Source organism: Hermetia illucens, chromosome 4 (assembly GCF_905115235.1).
Source record: "Hermetia illucens chromosome 4, iHerIll2.2.curated.20191125, whole genome shotgun sequence".
Lineage (NCBI taxonomy): Eukaryota > Metazoa > Arthropoda > Insecta > Diptera > Stratiomyidae > Hermetia > Hermetia illucens.
The window spans coordinates 18,206,600-18,231,846 of NC_051852.1; the positions used below are offsets into that span (position 1 = coordinate 18,206,600).

Consider the following 25,247-nt stretch of genomic DNA (forward strand, 5'->3'; position numbering starts at 1 on the left):
AAGTTCCCGCTTCACCAGCGTACGTCCCTCATATGCGTCAATGACGCATGTTGAGGCCTTCTTCCACTGTTTCTAGTTCTATTTCACTCCTGATATCGCTGCTCACCTGTAGATGAGTCATGTTGTCTCTAAGCGTCTTGTGTAGGAGGCCCAGTCTGTACTCCTGGGATTCCTTATTATTCTATTTATTTTCGATTTGCCCCAATATCGAATCTAATTATTCTATGATCCGACATAGAACCGTTCATCAGAGTGTTCCCTAAAGTTATGTCTAGTACTTCTTGACCAGAAGTCACGAATGTGGGTGTGTTCCCCACATTTTGTATTTCTAACTTACTACTGAGGATGAATTTCAGACCTCTTCGATTAATGTCGCTGCTTCTCCAGGCCTCAAGGTTGGCGTCGGCATTGAATCCGAGAAGTGGTGATAGCGCCTTTCTCTGGCAGAACTTCGCCAGTCAAACGACTAATTTCAGTGGAATCCGGATGTCGTCTCCTAGAAAGAGTCCTGATGTCATGACTGCCTCTCGAGTTCTTCCAGTGGCTTCCAGTTGGATTTGGATAGTCACGAAGCCTCCAGTTAGTAACTCTGAAAGACATATGCATCTTAAGTTTCTTTTGAGGATGATGCAAGCTCTTGGTTTTTCACAGGAGAAATTCCAAATTACCTGTATACTTTCCCTTGCAGATCGCGAATCTGCTCCCAGTACACCCAGGATCCTAGAGTCATCACTATTCCAATGTCAGCCTTGGAACTTGCCCTTTTAATTGTTGCTGATGCAGTTATAGCATGGTAGAGGTTTACCTAGCCATCGGCTCCGTTTGTGTTTGGAGCTCTTCTTCAATATCGAGGCACTACCCTCCTCCTCTGACATGGCACTTTCTTGCGTTTCTCTGTCCGACTTGACATCTCGGAGGAATAGATAAAGGTCATTCAGCTTTTCCCCTTCTGTGGACAGTAGATCCGCTTCCCTGTTCGGTCTTGCCCTTTTGCATCTATGGTTGCCGCGATTCCTTTGGAGACCTCGGTAGGTTTACCACCCGATATGTCCTTCGAAATATCTTTCCGTTTCTCCCTGTGCATGTGCACGTGCTCAGACATGCTATCAAATCTGTAATTGATGAGGCAACTAAGACGATTAATTGCTTCCAGCCTCGAGATATCTTCTTTCTTGAGCTCGGGTTTAAGTCTCTTACCCTAGACTGCGTTTTGTTAATAGCAGAATCACCCCAAAGAGGGTGTGGCTATCACTACCCACTAACGGTTTTGGTAGACGAGTTGCTTGGTTTCTGAAGAGCCAATCATTAACTCCGAGGGAGATAGGTTGGCTCCCAGGAGGCTGTATTCCACGTTAGTCTATCCTACATTCTGGCCCCTAAGGTAAGCTTAGTCGAAAGGAAAGTCCTTGTTTAATGGAAGATGCGAGGACAAAAGTGGCAAGTACTAACTTGTGTAGGTATAGGAACATGGGAACTGGGACACTTTTCCATTTTTGTTAAAGTCTACACTATGGGTCTAAGGGAAATTAGTCAGTGGAACTCTGGAGAGTTGTCCAGCTCCTTCTCCGGTCTTGTATTTTATTATTCTTTTCACTCTTGCGATAGCGAACTCTCATGACCTTGGTGGCGAGATTTGAAATACGATTTTATTTGCAAAATGTTGGTTCAAGCTAAGAAGCATTACGATAGTGCAGTGTTATCCATTAACAGAGCGCTGAAATATAGAGAAAAAGGAGACGTTCCGTGGAAATTTAAACAGAGTTAACCAGTGACCTCCAGAATGTGACATTTTGACTATGATGGTAGATTTGAATGCCAGGACGGCCTCTAAGAACTTTCTGTTCTCGCAGGCGATAGAAAAAGACATGTTCAAGGCTCGACAACGAGGAAAATTTTTAAAATTTTCAAACTGAAATTTCGAACGGGGATGGAAGTGGCAGTGAATAGGTCACATTTTAAAAAAGGGCGACAGGTCCAATTCTAGATCCTCATGCAATGGAATCTACCATTTTATTATAGAATGGCCGATGGCTGGGTTGCCCTAGAAGAACGTGGCGCAGCACAGTAGAGGTGCTTCTTTGGAAGATATGTAAAGAGCCGAAGCCCATTTCTTCTAATAAACATCGATGGTGCGGTTGACGTGCAATGCTTTATTTAGAAGAAAGTGGTACCCCTGTATTAATTGGCAGCACACGGTTTGTATGTGCTGTTTAATATTAAGCGGCGCGACAGTTGAGGGGGTAGATTGTCAGCCTCTCAATCACCCTGCTCTGGGCTGGAATTTCAGTCGTCATGGGTTGCTGTGTTTGGCTTGCTGCTGTGAGCTTATCATTTGCACAGCGTCAAGTGTGATGATAGTGAAACTGAAGCACAGCCTGATTGTGCGGATGCCCTATCATCCACTCAGGAGTGAACAAGAAACACTTTTAGTATTAACTAAGAAAGTAGTTTGATCTATCGGAACTAGATCTGAGAACGGATGGAAAAAGAAGGAGGGAAGGATGGAGAATGGAGAGAGTAACGGAGCTATCCACACCTAGATCCTCGTACAAAAAGCAAGGGATCAATTGCAAGTGGTGGCCTGAGAGCAACATTTTCATCTTCAGAGATTTAGCAATCAGCGGTCATATAGTCATTGCTGATATTCAGTACAACATTTTACCATGTTTTGCAATAAAATAAAACTTTATTTCAATTTTTATCCACAGTAGAAAAGCGTATCTTTCGGTCATGTTGTTGCAAGTCTAGAAAAACTACTTCAACCCAAACACATAAATTTAATATGAAAACTATGTAATAATTTCTGTGTAACATAAATCAAACATTTTCATTTCTTTGCAGGGTAGTAAACCGGCACCATACTATGTCGCGGCGACACAAACTCTACCGAGATCGATGTACACCGATAGGAACAAAAACGCAGTTGGTAGGTTCACTCAAAACTCACTGTCGAATGCCAAATTCCCAACTACCTGTACATACATATATGCGTAATAAGAGAGATAATAACAAAACCTGAATGAATATTGCATGAGCCATGTTGCACTGAAATTACTGCATGTGCATAATCACACGTCGGAAAACATAGTTCACACTGAAATCTCGCTTATACTCTCCACGAAATTATATCGGAATTGCATAAAATAGATACATAAACAAACGCTGGAAATTGGAAAGCTCTCACGTAATTGTTATCAGTGATAATGGGAGCATTTCCAGGGAAAGCAGGCCGATGACACTCTGCATATTTGGCTTACACCGAAACACCTTGATTTATTGTTACTTTTATGATGATTTCATTCGCATCCACTGATACTGATTTTGCACTAATTCGGGCAAAAAATCAATTAACGGCGGCTTCAGATACTTTGAATGATGCGAATTAATAAAATTTTCTCCAAAGGTTGATGAATTAATTTATTCGAAGTGAAACACAGAAATGGATGCTGCAAATATCAGGACCGGAAAGTGGACACAGTCTACGATGCGGAAGCAAGTGGAACTCCGGTATTGTGTTCAATTAAGTGATGAAGACCTGCTTCGTGGCATTTAGATGCTGGTTGGAAGTCATAAGTGCCTAGAGAATATGTAGATGGACCGAAACTGGATGTTTTTAGAGAGGAAGGAAGCCCTTGAATTGGAGAAGGAAAGAATTTGAATTGTATGGGATTTGAAAAAAATCGAAGAAATTCACATTGAGCAAAAAACAATTCGTCTTCTGGCTATAATTCGGTCTTATTTTGGATGAAACCTAAAGCAATTAATTTCTCTTCTCTCTCTTTATGAGAATTCACTTGACCTTCCTAGAGAAGAAAATTGTTCTATTTTTGGTACTCGCAGTATTTTCCAACTCAAACTGTCATAAATTTTTCCATGTCAATGCATTTAAAAGCTAATGACTATTGAATTTCTCTGATCAATGTAATGCCTGTGGGTGCCCGTAACGGCTACATTGTCAACCCAGAAACCGAAACCGTCCGTTCTACCAAGAACTGTCCACTTAAAAAATTTTCTGTTCTCAAAATGCGTCTCCTCACTCAATTCTGTCCCAAATCACGCAGGACCTGACCGATTCTGCGATTTTGCGGCTAACAACCAGGTCATTAACGCTGATCTGACATTGCTTTTTACCTTGGAAGGAGTTAATGATGCACAGGCTTCGAAATGGAAAGCCAATTTCTTCGATGAACATACCACTTGTCGAGAGTTTAGCAGGGACTGGTTTGCAAGCAACGGAATGTCCAATTTTCCTGCACATTAAACACTCACACCCATCCTGAACTCGGTTTTGACATACATTCGTTGACACCTAAGGCACCCAAATTGTCATATCTCTCTTTGATCACTGAAGTTTCGTTATTCCTTTCTGTACTAATTCATGATATTATTCGTTATGAGGAGGCTACACCGAATCACTTTCTATATTCCCTTTGATTTTAGTGTCAAATTGAATAAACCTCATAAGGTTCACAAAAAACTTATATCTCTAAGTTAGGAGCACGTTCTCACCTCTTATAGCTTCTTTTCTTTTCCACCCACTCCGTAATCAGAGCAAAGTCAAAAAGTATCAGCCACATTTTCATCGAACCGGACTCCTTCAACACTCACAATCCTCGCAATCCACGCTGTTTTCGCAACAAAAATTATACACATACAACATGTTTTGCATTAGCCTAAGATAAACGTTAAAAGTGCACATGGATGAACGAAATGATGTCCATACCGTGAAGCCACGGATCTTACCCGACATTAACCTTCCCTTTCATTAATACTTGTTGTTCTCTACTAGTCAACTCCTTAGGCTGCACTCTCCAACTATTCCTTTCCAAATCGCTCGAGCACTTGCTCTTTCTATTTTCTTGTAAGTGTCAAAATCGACTCTCCATCCAAATACAACGCTTCCCATACAAGCAGCAAAGTTGAAGATTGAATTTTCGCGAAACTAACCTCAACGCTCTCAGTTAATAATCAGTTAACTGAGATCGCATATTATTTGACTTGGCGTGCGAGCACTCTTTACAAAATCCTTTCCGATCTCCCAGAAACCCCCTCCCCCACTCAGTTATGTACGTTCTGCACCCACGTGCCTGCGCTTATTCAATCTCTCCCCTTTTCATCAACTTTGCTGACTCTACTGATGATTTCCCATAATATTCCTGTGATTTAGGTATGAATCCTTTGTGTTTGCCTCCTTGAACACTGCCTCCTCTACGCCTTTTATAGGTGCGGACTGTTCTGAGTCACTCGCCGTTTCTCTCTTCAATCTTTCCTTGGTTCGGTTCCTTTTTGACACCAATATCGGACCTAGCTTCGATGAGATTCCTAACTTTTTTCCAATTAACTGTAAACACTACAATCGTCCCATGCATTATTTTCAACAAGGACTACTTTCCGTTTCCTTGGAAACCTGGTCTTCTTAATGTTATTCTCAAAAGCAGTGACCTTGCTTCAGCTGTGAAGTCACTTCACTTCCCTTTTTCCAAAATATTCTAGAGATTATATTATTTTGTTAAGGGGAAGTCGCACCGCGTCCCCAAAGAACTATTGTGCCCCTTTGAATGGTTATAGTTGACCTATTAATCATAGTATATCAAGCAAGTCTATAACCGTTAGGGAATTTTAGTATATTCTCTACTTACAAATCTTTCAACTTTGTATCTGAAATTAAGTGTTCTTCCAGATGCGTCGACCTACTTTGCACAAGTGCCGGACACTGTCCTAGAACGTGTATAGAGGTTTCATCACAATCTGCACGGAACCTGCAGACAGTGTCCGCAGATATCCCTAGCTTCCCCAGGTGATAGTTACTCGATTATTCGGAGGTTCTTCTTGGTGAAACTTCAGCAATCCCTTGTGCGCTTTTGGTTCGTATCTCCCAAGTAAGCACCTTGGACGCCCAGTATATTTCCCTCAACCATTTCTCTTAATTTTTTAATATTATAGCCATGAATCCGTTTCCGATTCCACAGAAGGGTTAAAAGGCATTCCTGCTCCCTTCTTGGCTAGTTCGTCCGCCGCGTCATTGCCTTCCGATCCAACGGGGTCTGGAACCCAGAGTATCCAGACCTAATTGAACGAGCCGAGTGTATTCAGTCTCTCAAGGCATTCCCATACCAGTTTAGAATTTACCTGATTGGACCTAAGTGCCTTGATCGTTGCTTGGCTTTCAGTCAGAATAGCAATGTTCTGCCCTCGATAGTTCCTTTGGAGATTAAGGGAGGCACTTCTGTCTACGGTGTATATTTACGCCTGGAATATGCTAGTGTGCTTACTCATTGGCTCCAAGTACACACAGAGAGGCACCCGTTCCCTTAGCTGTGAGGGATCCATCAGTATACCAAGTAATCAGTTGTTTAAATAAGCGTTATGTCACAGCCACGCTCTCCCAGTTTCCCTTGTTACTCCAACGTGTTTCAAACTTCTTATCAAAGTGAAACCTCGTTGTCATGTTATCCTTTAGTATCAATAATTCGGGGTACCGCCTAGAAAGAATATTAATTTTCCTCCGACTTAGGCATCCTGAATATTGGCCTCCTTGCCTGCAACCGTATGTGCAAATGGAGAGAGGTTAATCCCAGAACGACCTCCAGGGGTACCGTTGGGCATTTCCTCATTGCCTCACTGATTCACACGCCAGCAAGTCTTTGGAGTTTGTGTAACTTCCTGGGTTGTGTGCTGAGTTCAATTTTTTCTGTCCAGTTCACCGTCCCATAGGTAATCATTGGCCTAACTATTGCATTGTATATCAAAAGTAGTGTCTTCCTACTGCAACCCCATTTTTTTCCTGCTATAGACCTACAAGTCATCAGAGCCCTTGTAGCTTTCCGACAAGTGTTTCCGACATGCGTCTTCCAGAGTAATTTTTGGTCTAGCGCAATTCCATGTCATTTAACCTCCATGTTATGTAACCTTATGGCTCCCAGGCGATCATGCCTACGTTTCCTAGTGAATGGTACTATGGTCGTTTTGGCTGGATTGATCCGTAGTCCCACCTTCCTGCACCAGGCACTAGTAACCCTTAGTCCAGTTTGGATTCTATCACATAGGGTATCTTCATATTTGCCCCTACAGATTAAAACAATGTCGTCCGCGTAACCTAGGACTTGTATTCCAGTATTTGTTAACGCGTCCAGGAGTTCATTCACTACCATACTCCACATTAGCGGCGATAGTACCCCGCCCTATGGAAAGCCTTGAGAGGTGTTCATGACAATAGAGCTTGTACTTCTATTTGCTTGCTTTCTAGCATTTTGCCCAACCAGAATGCCAGGGTGTTTCCCACTCCTTTGCTGGTCAGGGTATCTTGTATCTCTATGCTCCTTCGATATCCAAAAACGGGCACAATGTAATTTCTTTTGTTTCTATGGGATCCCGTAGTACCTCTGTCAGCTGATACAGAGCAGTTTCAGTTACCATCCTGCCCGTCTCCACCGTTTTGAGTACGAACGATGCTAGGCAAATTGGTCTGAAAGATTTAGGTTGAATAGGATCCTTTTTACCCGCTTTCGGAATAAAGACCACTTTTGCCCGTCTCCATGCCCTTGGTATGTACCCAGTGCTATGATCTCCCTTACCACCCTCAGAAGAGACTCTAAGATAATTCCTAGGCCTCTCTAGATTAGTGCTGGGAAAATGCCATCTACTCCGGGAGATTTCAGTGGTTTAAAAGTTCTCACTGCCCACCTTAGCCTAGCTTCTGAGGATACCTCTACATCTACCTAGTTTCCAGTTCTACTTTCTTTCCCTTTTATTCGTTGTTGGGGTGTCAGGCAGAATTTTGTCGCCTGTCACCGTGGGGTAGGACCCTGGGAAATGAAGAAGCAGGTGTACCCTATCCTCCTCATTCTCGGTAAATGTCCCATCTTGCTACTTCAAGCAGACAGAGGATATTCCCCCGTCTTTGGGTACAGCCTTGTACAGCTTGGTGATCTGTTCGATCCCCTCACAGAATTCCCTGAAGCTGTTCCGTTTCGCTTCCCTGATTTCGTAGCTATACGCAGTCAGTGCATTTTTGTACCTCTGTCAGTCCCCAGGTTGTTTTGCCTGGCTGAAGATTTTTCATACCTCTGTTCTCATTCTGGCCAGGTTCCTGTTCCTTCTAGCGACAAGCAAAAATGCCCTCCTCGAGCGGCAAGTCTGGTGTTGACGGAACATCAGTTTGTAAGCTTCCGCCGGGATGCCATCAGGACCTGGCCCCTTCTTGTTTTTCATGGTGAGAACCGCTTTTTTGAGCTCCCTCGTTGTGAAAAAGGAGTAATCCACGACGCTTTCCCCGCTATTGACATCAACCCGTACGAGATGTCTGGCGATTAACATCCGTGCAATGCGGTCCATCTGGTCGATATTTAGTATGCTGGGCTTCCGCAGAGCCCTAATTTTCTAGGTGGCAAATTTATTGCCAAGTCGGGTTCTCATTCACCTCGTTGATCAGGTTCTTCCCGCCGCGAGTTTTTCTTTTCTCATCGCACTACGGAGTCTCCTTTTTGTTGGTCTATACTCTGCCTTTACGGCGCATGCCTCCACCTTAGCGTATAAACGTTGTGCCAAACAGCGGACCTTATGACGATCCCTCCGTTAGTCGTCAATTTCTACCGTCCACCAGTACATAGAAGTCTTGTCACGATTGGGACCCCTTCGGGGCATAGGAGCCTCACACGCTGTCGTTATCAAGTTCATCACTGAGTTTACGACAGTATTAGCTGTGATTCCACCACCCCCGAAACGCCCTACAGTGCGACTCTGCCTGTTCGAAGAGCTTCGACGAACTTCCCGATGTTCACCCTCGCGATATTCTACACTCAGGGAAGCGCCAGGTTTGTGCACGCCGGCAAGTGGCGTCAACCACTTCGAACACGATAGACTGATGATCACTTCCCCAGAAGTCTTCTAGGACTCGCTACTCGTCCACTGATGGTGCTAGAGATTTCGACGCAAAAGTGATGCTTCTTTTGCAGCCTGGACGCCGAAACGTTGGCGTGAATGCGGCGTTTAAAACTACGAGTTTGATTCTCGCCGCCATTTCCAGGATCCGTTTCCTTCTGAAGTCTGACTGAAGCATGTCCCATTTAAGGGCCCTAGCATTAAAATCGCCGCCTACGAGGATTTGCCCTCCGTGTCAGGAACCGCATCCTCCAGAGTATCAAACAGGCCCATTCGGCGTCAGATAAACGCTAAAAAACGTTATATATAAACACCGTATCCAGACAAATCCATTTTCTCATCTTTCAACAAGAACATGAAATTGATTGTTGTCCCGACCCCAGATGGCAGCGGACCCGGCAAGTCCAGATGGCATGAAGCCGAGTCCCTGTTCGGATATTGCTCATTGATTAGTACTAGATCAGCCTTTACCTCTGCAGCGAATTACGCTAGCAGCTGGTGAGCGTTTGCACTCGGGTGCATATTAATTTGTAGAATGCGGGTCATGATATTCACGCCCTAACCCTTTCTAGTTCCGCCCTAAAAATTGGACATCTCCCCGAACTCGCAGTATGTGCGACGCTCTCACCAAAGCACTCCCTGCAGAGAGCGCAACTTTGGTTTTCATTGTAGACCTTCGTTCGGTGACCTACCTGACCGCATCTGTTGTCCTCCTGTCGAATCCCTAGCGTGTGTCCATAATCCAGACACCTGTAGCACTTGATCGAGAAATGAAAACTCAACATCGTCTCCGTCGCTAGAAGCTGGGATGACGTTCCTCTGATGGAACGTTGCCGACCGGATACGTTTCACCACTGCCGCTAGGATGGTAGACTGTACTTCTATTCGGTTTGTGTCCGAATCGACCTGCTCAGGACTAGCAATTCTGGCTGGACTTTTTTCCGGAACAGGGACACTACATGGTATTCGTGTTGCCGTCCCTGCATCATCAATCGCGCCACTTGGTGAAACTTCTTCTTTATTTGGACGTCCCGGTGGCACATCGGATATTTCCTCTACCTCTTTCGTTAGTTGCTGCGATAAACGGCGCATTTTTGCCTCGCCCAAACGCAATCAGCTTTTCGTCCTTCTCTGCTATTTCGTCGATTTTGTATGTTTAATTAGGTTTATTCTCCATGGAAATTTCATCAGCGCACCGTGTTCCAGTTCCCTGAGCCCTGGTCTACGCTTAGTTGATCTCGGAACTCACGGACGGATCAGCGCTCGGGGTAACGCGGTCTGTCAACACCGGTTCAATGCACACTACCCGACTAGGGCCGCGAAGGGGCTGGCTACTGATGCACTTCACACTTACCACCTTGGCAGAGCTACGCTCACATTACTCCATCGCCAATCGTGAGGTCAGAACTGCTTATTCGAGCACCTCGGGAACGTCACTTCCCGCATCGTAAGCAACCCTTTGACGGTTGCTAATGACTTCTAAGGCCCCGGAACTTGGTAAAGAGGTAAAGGACCGAAGAAAATTTGATAAGGGCTATTTGGAACGGTATGGAGAAGATACGAACTATACGTTTGGCAAACACAAAAAGTATGATAAAAAGGTAACTAGTCCAGGAGATGCCAATTATAGATGAGAGTTCTTAGTATTATTTCTTAGTTACATCAGAGAAAACGATCGTCCCAGCTAGCTATGTGACTCCAGGCCCGGTGGAACTTCAGAAAGTTAATGGGGAACCTTTGTCTTTATGGTGGACAACAGCCAGCTTGTCTCCTTAACTTTGCTCTGAATATATTTCACACCTGTATGATGTTTGGGATTATATATAAGAGAGCAACCAACATCTGGCAGCTACAGTGGGGCATTCAGCTCCCAGAGTAGAAACGAGGGAGGATCTGATGAGTTGGTATTGCTCTAGACGAAATGGTCTGTCCTTTTTTGGGTGTTTTCTTGCTCATTGCAAGGTGTTTGTGTGTGCGGTAGGGGAGAAGCTACAGCTTCTGAGCACTCAGGCCGTCTGGCCCATTGTACTCGCCACCCTTGTCTAACGGAATATTTCGGATTCGTTAACGTATCGCAGGATTTCCGTTAGTGGATGTGATGCTACCCGTCGCAATTGGAGAACATCGGCACCAAAGATCTGATGCCTGATGCGTCCATAGGCGGGGCATTCACATAGGAAATGCTCCATGGATTCCGCTTCCTCATTACAGGAGGGACACGTATCACACTGGACATAAGCCCAGCTAGTGAATTATGGCCTGTCAGAATGCCCATAATACACCTGCAAGTCCTCTTGCTTTTCGGCAGGATAAAGTTTGCGGTACGCATGTTCGTTTCTGGCACCTGTCATTGTGGGAAGCTTGTTCTCGAGCTATTTTGAGCTATTGGTGTATCCCGCCACGCATTCCTCTGGACCTTCCCAGTTCTCTCTCGATGAGCATACTCCACAGAAGTGCCGAAAGCACACCTCCCTGGGAGCAGCCCTTCGTTGCTTCTGCGGTCAGATAGCCATCAACACCCACCTCAGCGCACAGCAATCTCTGCGTTAGCATAGCATGGATCCACTTAATTAAAGCATCATCAACACCATGCGCTCTGGCGGCATCACAAAGTTTTTGAAAAGGCGCACAGTCGAAAGCCCCTTCAATGTCCTCGAACGCCCCCATCGCGTATTCACCATTCAAAGCTGTATTCTCTATCTTTGTGACCAAAGAATAAAGAGCAGACTCACAGGACTTTCCGCTGGTAAGCATGTTGGTTTTCATTAAGTGGGTGCGACCTAAGTGCGTTTCCACGAATGTGACGCTTAACCAGTCTCTCCAAACCTTTCAGCAAGAATGAAGTGAAGCTGATTTGTCTGAAGTTCTTTGGATTAGAATAGTCGTCTTTCCCAGGTTTCGGTATGAAGACTACCTTAACCTTTTGCCAAGAGGTCGACACGTAGCCCAAAGCAAGACATCCTGGAAAAATATTTCTCAGAGGTCGCTCTAAGTGTTTCATACCCTCCTTTAGCATTGCCGGGTAGATTCCATCCATACCAGGTGCTTTGAAATGTTCAAAGGACAGTATGGCAGCTCTCACCTTTTCATGGGTAACAACCGCTTTCGCAGTGTGCCACTTGCCTTTGCAGCACTTGCGTATTGAAAAGGTTGCAAGAACCGGTAACTCTTCCCCTGCCACTTCTCTCACCCGTTCTCCCGGGTGGTGTACTTCCAGGAGGGTCTGTACTGAATCCAGTCTGGAGCTCGTGAAAATACCGTCTGGTTTCCTAAGAGAGTCCAACTTGGCCGACTCATTCTTTTTGAGGACTCTGCACAGCTTTGAAGTCTCTCTTTCGCCTTTCCGTTCGTCACAGTAGCTCTAGAGGAGTCTCGTTTCGAACAGTCTTCTATTCGCGGCGCACCCTACGTTTGCAGTTATAAGACCAGCTGAAGTGATGAAATCAAATAGCTTCTCTCCACTTGGATTGCATTTGCTACTGCCGCAACAAATATGTTGAGCATTCGCATCGCAACCTATTAAGAGTTCGAGACCGCTTGATTCTGCGTAAGCTAAGCTCTTACGTCGGTTGAGGATGCAAAGAATCATAGCGTAAATAAGCGGAGGCCACTATGATGTTTTTCCTTTTGCCATTTATATGGTATTGTATGATGACCGTAGCTAAGTCCTGGGAACAGTACTGTCTTAGCATGGTTGCCTCTAACCGTCTTGATAGCAGGACGCAAGCTCTCGATCTTATAAATCTTTCATCGTACTCCCTTTACTGTACCGCGGTTCCCATGTCCTTATCTATGAAAAATCTCATCTCATCCTGCAGAGCATTCGTCTGTTTCCCACTTAGCACCTTGATTGGTTTGCGGTGTCCGGTTTGCATAGATTCGATCACTCGAACTGGCATTAAGTCAGTTCCGTTCACGTCTCTGGCTCTCCTTTCTTCCGCCTGTTCCTTGGAAGGTGTAGGAGAAGTTACTAGCACTACTGTACTCACTCTGTTCTGTGCATCCAGCGTGCGGATGGTGTCCTCTGCCTTCCTTCGATGGCCCGGTAACCAACATCCGACATGTTCTGTCCTGCGTAGCTCAGTGTTCACAATAATGAACTTGGGCCGACCGCCGGAACTCAAAGCCGGGATTGTCTGCTGGAGCCACTTTAAGGCAGCCTCGTCAGTACACTCCAAATGGAGAAGCCCATCGCGAAAACCTTGATTGTTAAATCTTGGCTTCGTTCCAGGCTCCAGCATTTTTTTCCACAGGTATTCCCGGAGAATGGTAAATTGTTCCTCTGGCATTTCGCCATCCTTGGAGGAAACTCTCACGGCAGCTGTCAGAACAGAGGCTGCAGCTTGCGCATACCTTCTCTTCCTTCCCGCTTTCGTGTTCGTCCTATGGGAGGAACCAGCTTCATTGAGATCTCTGTCACATATTTGATCACTTCCCGGCACATCGGTCCTAATCCCCGCGAGACGCGTGGATGTGCGATGCAGAGAACAATAAAGCATTGGCCACAGCAGATGTGTTGGTCATACGTTTCTTGCGCGCATTACCGCTGACAGAAAAGTCTGGTGCGTCCGGGGTTTCCAGTTTATCCCAACTTTCCGCCGTAGATTCCGCTTCCTTGCGTCCGATTTCTCTGGACGTTACCGCGCCTAGTGCCACGTCCATGTCCTCATTCCCAAGGTGCTTCATCTTATTTCGCAGTGCTCTCTCTGCCGCCGGCTTGGGGCCTTTTCAGTTTCACGGTGTCCGCGCCGCTTGCCTCCATTTCCACATACTGGCGTTAAACCAGTAGCGTCCACGTCACCAGCTTCCCTTTCTTCCGCTTTTCCCGGTTAGGGTGACGGAGAAGGTTCTGACAGGCAGGATTCAGCCTGAAGTCCCCCCTCCTTAGTGACCGAAGTTCCCTTCTGCCGAGCCTTCCTCTTCCGTTTGCGGGTAGATTTGGGCTATAGTACCGTGGACGAGCCGGCCGTAGTCGGATTTCCAGTTTCTCTCAAATTGAGAGTTACCGTACTTTTCTTTCTGGCTAACTTCGCCGTTGGCACTAAATGCAAGCTTTCCACTAAGTCGGAAAGCATGCCTTTTACAGATTTATCTATGGGGTGAGGCCTTCAAAATCGGTGCCTCGGCCGCGACATGATTGCTCATGGTCGCGGGTAGATTCGAAGTCTGTGACTTCTTACCACTTGGAGAGTTTATATCCTTTCGTTTCGATTTATTAACCATGAAGATGCAGCAAGGCTAAGTAACCTGCTTCCGTCTAATTCTCTCTCTTGATGTTGATCAAGATTATTTTAGATCTACCATGAGAATTTGACCCATTTTAGGTAGATTCTTTCTACAATGTTATCGCCTGGTCACCAAGAACAAATCCTTCCGATGCAATCCTACGAAAATCAATTAGCTCTAATCCTTTATCCTAGCCCCCATCACACTAAAAGAAAATCCTGAAGTTGATAGTTAAAAAATTTTGCAAAGTCCTTAGTTGGGAGAAAATCAATATCAGCTGCAATTTGCTGGTTTCCTTTGAAGTTATCCTGTTCGCTCATTTTCTTTGAAATCACTTTAGTCCACATCCTTGCACTCACGGTGCTGGAAATTCAGGAAGTCGATGGCTGATTTTTAGGGGTTCGACTATAAGCGTTTAAGCCAAGTGAAAGCTCTAACTAAAGTCCTTTTGGTTTAGCTCCATTGTATGCTAACATAATACCCTTTGGCAAGGGAGTTTTACTACTCACGCTATTCCAAGGAAGCGTGAGTTATAGAGGAACTCTACCATTTTATAAAGCAGGAAACTCTACATTTTAACATTTTTTTTTGAACATGAAACACAATTGCCTGGAGTATGTAGCATAGTTTGCTTTTGGCTGTGAAAGTTGCAATTAATAACAATAATTTCAGAAAAAGTTTAACAATTTTTCTAGTTTCGTTATTGAAACTTTGTCCTTTCTAATATATTACGTAAGTTATACTCGAATAGATTACTCGCATGCGTTAAAATCCTTTTTTGTGTTCTCGTGTTGCATAGCTAATTTGAACTCTCGCTCATTTGAAGAAACTCCTTTTTATGTGTGAATCTGATTTTCTGTGTTTTCCCTCAATATCACTAGACGCTTCGATAATTCTGATTTGTTTTCTTTCACGACTACATTAATTACGTTTTGCTTCCAACTCGTTATCCTCATCAAAGTTTTTTCATTTATTTTGTTCTTATCAAAGAAGGAAGACACTGTTTTCTCTTTATTTTTTATTGTGATGTGTCATAGGAGCTCCAGCGAAACCATTGAGATCATATGGCTCAAGGGGAAGCATGGGGCCCCCATTTCCCTATCCCCCGGATCAGCTGTACAGCATCCCAGGTATAAATACAATCAAAGAAAAGTAAAAATGAAAAGACAAATTTTGAAAAAAAAACCAGAAAAATGAACCGAAATATCAGATCATAATCCTTTTGTCTTTCATTACATTGTCATTGAGTATAGTCGTCCTTAGTTTACTCAGCGTTTTACATTGTTCATATTCAGTTCATGTGACCATTCATTTCGTACAATTATTGTTGGATTTCGTCCCTTTTCGTATCGAAAATTATGATTACTTCTTCAATTGATGTAGATTTAGTTATAATATTGCTGAAAACTCTTAAAATTAGTTCCTTTAAAAATGTCCTTGTTTGAGAAAATGTAACGAAATTTATTTCTTAAATTTAATATTTCTCATAAAGCTACGAAGGATTCTAACAGTTTTGTGATTTCATTTCTTCAATGCAGACGGATACACAAGCTCCCCTGAAAGAGGAACGCGGGGTGGTTACGAGGAACCATACTATAGTCAGTATGGAACACGCGGTAGCACTGTTACTCCTATTATTGACGAAGAGCAGAGATGGTAAGAGGAATCCTTTGAGAAAACAATTTCATGCTTAGTTTTATTCCTTTTTAGTGATGGAAACCTAACGGACGATCAATATTCGCTTTATGGAATGAAAGTTCCGAGTAGAATACCAAGGACTCCGAATCAACTTTACGATCCAACTAGGTAAAGTTAACCAATCTTTTTAGTAAAAAAATCTTATTTAAAGTTGAATATATAAAAGTCGATAGAGCTGTTGAGTCGTTAACTTGGTTAACTTGCGCTTCAGTTGTTAGCAACTTGCAATTATAAGAGAAGTAACTATTTCTGAAATTGAAAGTAGAGAAAATTTCCCATGAGTTCCGCTAATCCCTAGAAATAGTCCCGCGAAAACGCACCCTTTTACTGGAATGACTCTAGCACAGTTGGAGATGCTTTCTGCCAATACCTCCGTTTAAATACCTCCTTTTTACACAAAACCTTATTAAAATCGGATTACTGTCTGTCTGTCTTTTTTTTCAGGAGGTGGAAATCTTCAAAAGACACTGGTATGGACACACTAGCGTGTGCGATTTTTACCAACTAAAACCACCCCAGACTCCCTCCCTGCCGCGCGGAACCACCATAAGGTATTACATCACGGGGCGGAGTCAGCTCATTCTAGCTTAGTCACCTTTCATCTATACGCGGCGCATGTGACCGCGGTTTTTCCCTCTCCTCTGCCTTTCGCAGTTTGGTTTGGATAGATCCGATCATGGAGTTGATCGCATCCCAATTTTCTTGATGTGCTACCATTGTCGGCACCAGATTTTCTGGTACCAGCACCTCTCCTAGAATCTCCTTTAAATTCCTTCTTTCTTCCACAAATCTGGGACAGTGGAATACATGCTCTGGGTCTTCTGGGATTCCACCGCAATTTGGACAGTCGCTCTTGCCATATATTTATGGGCCTCTCCCTCTCAGTGTTCTTCGTCTGCAAGTGTCAGATCAGAGCTTTCTAACCAACATTTAATAGCACTGATTGCCTCGCTTGAGTATAACTCAGCATCTTCGAGATGCTTTGCGACAACAATCAGTGCTATCGTAACCCAACGTCAACGTAACCCACCACTGTGGCTTCCTCCGGTACAGGAAGATTAAGTACATCGTTATACTGCTGATCTGGCTTTACGGAACCCATACTGCCGATCTGAAAGGCCGCCTTGGCTCTCAACAACCGGGAATAATCTATTATAGATTACTCGTTCTAACATTTTCCCCACAGTGTCCAAAAGACATGAGGCGGTATGAGGATGGTTCACCTGGAGGTTTACCAGGTTTAGGCAGAACTTCCGCCGCTTCCATTCCGCTGGAAATATTCCCTCAGGCAAGCACGCTTCGAACAACTCAGCAAACATGTCCGGCCTGGATTTCATGGCAAGCTTAAGGGCCTCGTTCGGTACTCCGTCCAGGTCCGTCGCTTTATAGTCTCCTATTCTACCACAGATCTCCAGCAGCTCGTCTCTGGTGACTGGCGGAATTGTCGTCACATTCAGAGGTGGTTGGAATGTGTCGGCTGCTCTCCTCTTGATGGGGGAGTAACCCCTGGATGATTTTCAGCAAGAGGGTGGGACACGTGATCTGCGGAGATGAACGGCCTCTGAATTGTTCCATTACAATTCTATAAGCTCTCCCCCTCGGGTTTATGTCCGCTTCTGAGCAGAGGTCCTTAAAGCATTTCGTCTTGCTTCGCTGGATGGCGAGCTTTTGGGGTTTTTGCAGGCTGCCTTATAGGTTTATTTGAATAAACCTCATTTTCTCAATACTCTCTCCGGATATTTACCACGTCCGGCAATATGCCGGTTATCCTGTACCTCTTTTACTTCGCACAATAGGCGTTTGGGGTCCCTATTGTACTCTCTGCCAATATTGCCTTTCTCATCACAGCTTCTGCATCGATCGAATCGATCAATGCTGGTGGTGCATGCCTTCGCCAAGTGCCCAAACATGAGGCATTTAAAGCACCTCTTTAGTGAAGTTTGTTCTCTTAAACGGTAACAACACTCCGAACCCTTCCGGTAGCCAACAACATCTACGCTGCCTCCGTTGGTACTGATATTGTGGCCGTTTGAGTACCACCATAGGATTTTCGTAAACCCACAACAGGTTCCTCAGTAAGTTCTTTCAACTTGAATTGCTCCTTCAGAGCAGTACAAATTTCTGCTTTCGATGTCACTTCATCGGAATCCTTACATTGTATGTAAATCTCATGTTTTTAGGCACGCATTGAGGCATTCTGCCCAAGTAATTTTTTGACTTGAGTGCGAAAGTCATCAGTTTTGCCTACGCTAGATCGTTTCAGCTCGAACATGAGATCTCCTTTCTGGGTTCTTCGGATTTTGTTCACATTTCTGTTCAGATCTTTTAGGTCGGGATCAGCTTTGACCTTTTTGAGTATCTTCGCGTAGGACAGATTGCCCTTACTGGAGATAACAATCGCATCGGGTCGAGTTCGCATTTTTGCTTTTCCTTTCGCTTTTTTGTTGGTAACTTTATTCCATCCCTCATTTTCGTTCGTCTTGGGCTTCGCAACGGTGGTCGAGTTTCTTACATTCGTTGTACGCCTTCATCCTTCTGACCTGTTGGTGCTGGTTTTCAGAATGTCTTGTCCGCGTTTTTTTCTCTTAGGCGCCTGCTGATTATTTAGAGGATCCTCCTCTTTATTTTGCGTGGTTCGATGGTAGTACGGTTAGGCGTTACTTGGGTCGCTTGTGACGCTGCTGGCACAGCGGTGTTCGGCGTATTCTTATTATTCCTTTCCTCTATCTGCGATCTATTATAGAGGACTCTAATAGTCCTCACCATATTCTTCATGGCTTGGTGCACGTTGCGCTTGTCCTTGATAAACTCGTATAGCCTAACTATTTTTGCCCCAAGTTGGGTTAAGGGTAATTCCTCCGGATCGGGACTACGATCCCTATAAGCTCCGGCAGGGTTACTCCTTTTATACGCTCCTTCATTTTTAGCGTTTATTGACCTTGCCGGTACCTTATCCTTCATCGTCTTTAGTATTGGTGGAGACCTCAAAGTTAACGAGCTTCTTTTGAATGGATCCCTTCCTTGTTCCTGGACCACGTTCTGATTTCGCGGTGGGTGTTGTCACGGTTTTTGCCATCCAACAAACTGCCTTCAAATCATCTTAGTTTGGTTTTGTTATCGGTGTCCTCGGTAAGGTCGTACTTCGCTTGAACACCTCCTTCTCCAGATCCAAATCACTTGTAACATTATATTGCAAGGTGACCAAGTTGTCCACCACCGAAGCACTGCAGTCGAGGAATCCGAGGAGTCCGCTTGCTCATTCCCAAAAGCCGCCGGTACTGGGATACCCAGCCCCTGCACCGTAAATTTCCTCCTTCTCTTGTCTTCCATGGTGGTTTTATGTTCTGGGTAGCGTTCCCATTGCCATTTTGGTCCACGCACCAGAGATGAGCAAACACTAGCCCATGCACAGTCAGAAAAGAAAATGGCGTGAACACCTATTTGCACATCAATAGGCATGCCTCCCCCAATCCCTGGCGGATTGGGATTGGGTCGCGGTTGATGGGAGATCTGGCCACTCCTCACAGGTCTGTCTATTTGTCCGTTTGTCCGTCACACACATTTTTCTCGGAGACTGTAGCAGCGATTGGCACCAAATTTGGTGGAAAGGTGGGAACTGTGATCGCTCACGCATACAGGGAGTTACATCCTGTTACGTCGAATTTAAGAGGAGGTCCCCGTACCTGCAAAAGAGAGGTGTAAATTTTTTTTTACGAAATATAGTTATATGGTCGTACTTTCTAAAGCTGGTCTTAGTTTTGACAATTGTTGGAAAGGCGATGGGATTCAGGGGGTCGAAAGCGATCATTTATTTAACGGGGACATTCTCAGAAACTACCCAACCGAGAAATCTGAAAAAAATCAAGAGGCTAGGCTAGGCTCCGAAATACCTTGCATGCCGATAATAGTATATTACTATAATTGGCTGCAGAACCCCCCTTAAGTACATGCTATCACCACGAAATTTTCCAGGAATGTAAATTAGAGCCTCATTCTACCAAGTTTGGTGGAAATCGCTCTATTACTAACAAAGTTATAATAGGTCAAAATTGTCACTTCGGAAATTCAAGATTTTGAATGTTAATATCACTTGAAAGTGAATATTCTCACATAATATATGCGTATATTACGTATTACGTACTAATGGGACAAATTTACACTCAAATGTCTTTATAAAAGAAATACACAAAACCTTTCATACCTGAAGCGTTCAGCTTCCGGTTTCCCGACTTGTTTCTTTTGAGAGTTTGCTGCCCTGTCGATTCGTCTAATCGTTCAAGCAATTTATTCCCCTGTTGTCGTATTTTGGATGGGGGTCACTTGTGTTTCCTAGTCCACGTTTTGCTCGACGCCTTCACTTCTCTTTCATGCTAGGCTTTGTCGTACGCCAACCTAATGCTTTTTATCATGACCCTTATATTTCGATGGTTACTCGGGCGTTCCTTGATGAATTCGAAGAGGTCCATGATCTTGTTACTTAGTGCGGTAACTCCCGATTGGGCGCTGCATTTTATATCATTCGGATGTATCCTCTCGCTGCACATTCCCCAATGTGGGTAGCGCCTTTGATCGCAAGGACTTGAGTCATAAGATTGGGGATCTGCGAAGAATCGAGCTTCTTTTGGACGGGTCCGTCGATGGAGGTATTTCTGGTTTCTCACATACGCTTGTAACATTAGATGCCACAGTGACGAAGGTTTCTACTGCTGAGGCACTGCCGTCGACGGATTTCGACGGCCGGGGCCCGCTTGCTCACTCTCAAAGACTGCTGGTACTGGGTTTCCCAAGACCTACCCCGTCACTTTATTTCTCCTCTGCACCTCCATGTGTGATTTTTTTCTGAATATCCTTCCTATAGGGGACTAAAAATTCTTCGGAGGATTCTTCTCTCGAACGCGACCAAAAGTTCGCAATTCTTCTTGCTAAGAACTCAAGTCTCCGAGGAATACATGAGGACTGGCAAGATCATTGTCTGTTGAAGTTGTGAAGTTGAAATTAAACATGTCAAAACTTTATCAAGTATTGAATTATTCAGTCAATATGTACATCACTAGAAAATATCTAATAATTTTAAGATAACTTCACATAACCTTCAGCTAATTGAATCATAACTTTATAGAATTCTTCAGGGCTGGGTGCTGCCATTTTCTTATCATCCAACGGTAGTTTGGTGGTGTTTTTTCTCGGTAACGATCGACGAGATCGGCCGTAGATTTTAACTCTGCGGAATATGTTTCCATTCCCATTTCCATTGCCATTTCCATTCCCGTTTCCATTTCCATTCATAGATGGATGAAAATATGTGGTTCCTGTTAAAAGAAAAGCACTTTAGCTCCGAGGACACAATTATCCAATGAAATAGGGTCAAACTTCTCACCTTTGCTTTTAATTGCTTGAACTATCATACAAAGAAGATATCCTCCGAACGCCAAAAAGGAAAGAGCTGTGATGCTGATCTGGAATACGCTTTGTATTTTTGTAGGTTTTTCGTCCCATGAGTCATGTGATCGCCTAATTTAGAGGAGGAGGAGGAATGAACATCTCTTAAAATACATAAAACTGTATAGATCGTTTCATTTTTGGAGGAAACAATTTTCCTTGTCTACTCCTTTGAGGTACTTTGGGAACCAGTTTTCCCCTTCCTTGATATCAGTTTAAGATACTCTAAAAAGAGAAAAACTGGTTCCCGAAATCCATTTTATCTGAAAAAACGTGAAAAATCTTATGTAACACTTTCAAATTAAAGGGAGATTCGATTTTAGGAAGACACTTATCCTATTCGATTGATTGTCTCTTCCGCATTATTCTCAGCATACACAACACGTACCCTAATTTGACTCCCGTCAAAGGCAATGCTCCATTAGCTTCAACGAAGGTTGTCTCGCCAGTCCCACTTTCTGGGCTCCTCGCCTGGAGTTCCGAGGTCGTTGTTTGTTCTCTTCCGCTGCTGCACTCATTCACATCACATGTTAACTCTTGTAACGACTTCTTTATCCTCAGCAATTGGGACATAGGTAGCTCCTGCAAACAGTTCTCTGCTACACTCTGATGAAGGGTGATTGCAATTACACTTAAAGATACTATGAACCGCGACATTATGCTCCTCTGAGCACCAGATTCCGACTAGATCTAACACCATCTAAAGAACCCCAACAGATTTGTCATGAAGCCCACCATGGAGCCGGAGACAATAACGACAAAATTAGATTCAAGCCCCTTAATCAGAGCAGATAAATGTTAACCCAATTGTCTCCTCAGGTGTTAAGTGAATCGTCATCAGCAGGGAAAGTAGTTCTACTGGATGATGCCATGGAGTGTGCTCTTCTCTGATATAAAATGTATCTTTTATCTTACAGGCCTGAAGATTTGCATCGAATTCGAGTGGAACACATGGAACGACAATTGGCTAATCTTACGGGTCTCGTGCAGAAGGCGCTGAATCAGAATCCTCAGATAATCGCAGCGCCAGGTGCCATCAATTCGAATTACCTGGGCGTTCCGGGACAGTGTCGCGGAGGTAAGCATGGGCTTTTGTTCTTTGTCAATTGCTAACTGAAATCACTGATATCACTGATATCTCATCGGGAATACTCGTATTGTGAATCATTCATGCCTAACTAACAAGCGACTGTACCGCAAGACTTAACACACACCGCAGATAACACACGCTGGCCGTAAATGGTGTCATTTTCACATTAGATCACAAATTGTTGCATTTGCCAACAGACCATATCATAATGCGCTATTGTAGTGATTTGGCTCTAGACTAGGTAGAAAACGTAATGAATTCGTTGTGGTATTTATTTTAATCTGGGTGTATTCACTGGTTGCAATTTTTCCATTAAACGAACTGTAAATTGTTAATTTGCGTGAAAGTCAATTGAGGTAATTATCATTGATTGTCAGTTTAATTGGTTTATTCGGATTTAACACTTCATCACAAAACTACATTTATATTCTGGCTGCGACTACACAAAGGCTCTGTATAACTCGATAAGCAAGCAAATGAAAGGAGGAAGTGAGTGCCAATGGGACTTTTAGAGAAGCTGGATAGAATCGAGTCTCATCCGGGGAGACCACAACCATGGAGCTCCCCCAAGATTATCTGGTACCAAGAAAAATAAGGAAATCCTCCTAACTGTTGGGTTTGATTTGGAAAAGCTTACTCCATGAATGACTTTCTTCCAGTCTAACTCGGCCTAGGCCATTGAGTGGGTTGATTCTATCTTCATTGACGATTAGGTGACTCGAAATTTTCGATAGACCAGGATGGTGGTACTCGCCGCAACATCGTGCACGTATGCAGAATGGTGTACTTCTGCATGCTTGGAACCAGACTGTGCGAAAGTCCCAGGACATTAAAGGAAGCCATGAGGGATTTAGGTACAATACCTGTTGCTGATAATATTATGGGAACTACAACCACCCCCTCGAGATTTCAAATTTCTTTGATTCTTCACGTATTTCCGTTCGATATTGCTGTTATGGGGGATAGCAGCATCAATAATGTACGCGGAACGACCCCTCTTGTCAACTAACAGCACGTCAGGCTTGTTATGTGGAATATGGCGATCAGTCAGAACTTGCCGGCCCCAATACATTCTGTAAGCAGAACTATCAAATACTGCTTGTGGCTCATATCGGTAAACCGGACATGGTGCCGTGATCAGCCCATGCTCGTATGCAAGGTTTTGATGGATAGCCTTACATACAGTATTAGGCCTGGTGATGTATTGCACCGGTGTCATAACAGCACAGCCATAAATGAGATGGTCCAATGCCTCTAACGCCGAACCTCACATTCTGCACTAGTCGTTCTCCACCCGTTCTTTCATGATGAGCTTTTTATAAGCTCGGGTGGCGAGCACACCGTCGTGAATGGCACACATGGCCCCCTTCGTCTCAGCAAAGAGTTCCCCAGCACACAGCCATCTGCTCGACAAATGCAAATCAACAAATGGCTGCCAAAGACAATTCACGTGTTTACCGTGCATTGCCTTCAACTTCCATTCATCGATCCGCTCTTGGTTCGACTTCACTCCATTCAGAGGTATTGAAAGGGATTGAAAGATCGATCCTTCAAGTTAAGTGGAGTCATCCCACAGTCTACCTTACAGACAGCCGCATGCAAGGGATTCGCCTACTCTTTGTTGTAAAAATAAGCGCACAACGAGTCGACTTGGCGATGATGTTGTGCCGCTACGTCAACCACGACCTTATTTCCGATGTCACGAGGCAGGTTCATCCGCTCCACGGCAGGCTTTGTGTGATGCATTCGGAATTTGGACATAATTGTCCGTATCCGCCGCTGGACGTTTTCCAGATCTGTCTTCGTCCACCGCAATATTCCGAATGCATAAGCCAGTGAAGGGATAGCGAATACATTCAACGCGCTTATTTTATTCTTCCCGAGAGATCCGATTTCAGCACCAGCTTTACACGTCGCAGGAATTCGGATAGCAAAGCATTCTTCAGATCACCAACTCGAACATGGGTTCCTTGTAGAATTCCTAGAAGTCTGTCTCGGTCATAGCTTCGATCTGGAGGTCATCAATGCTATGTCCGGCATGCGCTTCGTGATGACCTTTGCGGATAGCTTGTATTCGATACTCACAGTAGTCAGAAAAAGGTTCAGTGGTTCAGTGCCTTATAAAAACACAGGGGGCTTAACGAATCCACCTGGAAGATGCCCCTCCGTGTACGGATGAGCTCTAAGGTATTAGCACCCTGAGATATACGCACTGATAAGGTGATATCCCACCCTTCCATGACTGTTGCCAAAAATTTTATTAGTTTCGGATCAATGCGATACAGATGTAGGACATCGATTAGCCAGGTATGCAGGACGCTATCAAATGTCTTGGCATAATCGATATAGCAACTAAAGAGGTTTCTTTGGCCTCTAGTTGCTTGTCCTACAACTACCGAGCCAATAATGGGCAACCCCTTCACCCAACTCGGCAGCCCTTCTGCTCCTCGGACAGAATGTTGTTGGTCTCGAGGTGCGCGTTGACCCTTCCAGTAATAATGGACGTTATGAATTTGTAGAGGGTTGGTAAGCAAGTAATCCATATTGTGTCTGTAGGGTCCTGCACCGTGTCCTTCTTAGGGATAAGGTAAGTAATCCCCGCAGTGAGGAAGGGTTGGAAATTTCTCCAGCCGACTCATGACCTGATTTATGCTATGCGCCAACCGACTGTATACGCTGGTAAATTTCTTATACAATAAATTCTGCACCCGATCCAGACCTGGGCCCCTCCAGTTCTTCAAGCTGTTTATGGCTCGTCGAACTTCCTCTTCGGTAACATCCGCAAAATTCATGCGAGGTGTATTGGCATGGCGGGTGCTTTCGGCGGTAATCCACTTAGCATGCTCAGCATACTGGGCGGGTAGCCCCCAAAGTTCACCCGAATACTCTTTCGCTTCCGTCACCGAAAACTACT

General features: G+C 44.4%; 2 protein-coding genes across 4 annotated transcripts in view; one reads left to right on the top strand and one right to left on the bottom strand.

The window, feature by feature from the left end:
- LOC119654382 overlaps positions 1 to 25,247 on the top strand; it is a 406,510-nt gene that overhangs the window by 297,289 nt on the left and 83,974 nt on the right. For 2 of the 3 annotated variants that reach the window (XM_038059748.1, XM_038059750.1), the window contains exons 9-13: positions 2,842 to 2,926; positions 15,144 to 15,236; positions 15,645 to 15,762; positions 15,817 to 15,912; positions 22,161 to 22,321. In XM_038059748.1, the coding sequence (XP_037915676.1) occupies positions 2,842 to 2,926; positions 15,144 to 15,236; positions 15,645 to 15,762; positions 15,817 to 15,912; positions 22,161 to 22,321 (553 nt within the window). The remainder of the gene's footprint in view (positions 1 to 2,841; positions 2,927 to 15,143; positions 15,237 to 15,644; positions 15,763 to 15,816; positions 15,913 to 22,160; positions 22,322 to 25,247) is intronic. The other variant, XM_038059749.1, reaches the window with a different exon arrangement.
- Positions 20,813 to 22,078, bottom strand: LOC119654384. The gene is made up of 3 exons (XM_038059752.1): positions 21,632 to 22,078; positions 21,182 to 21,315; positions 20,813 to 21,113 (listed from the first exon to the last, which is right to left on the bottom strand). The coding sequence occupies exons 1-3, from the start codon at positions 21,898 to 21,900 to the stop codon at positions 20,875 to 20,877; spliced, it is 642 nt and encodes a 213-aa protein (XP_037915680.1). The 5' UTR covers positions 21,901 to 22,078; the 3' UTR covers positions 20,813 to 20,874.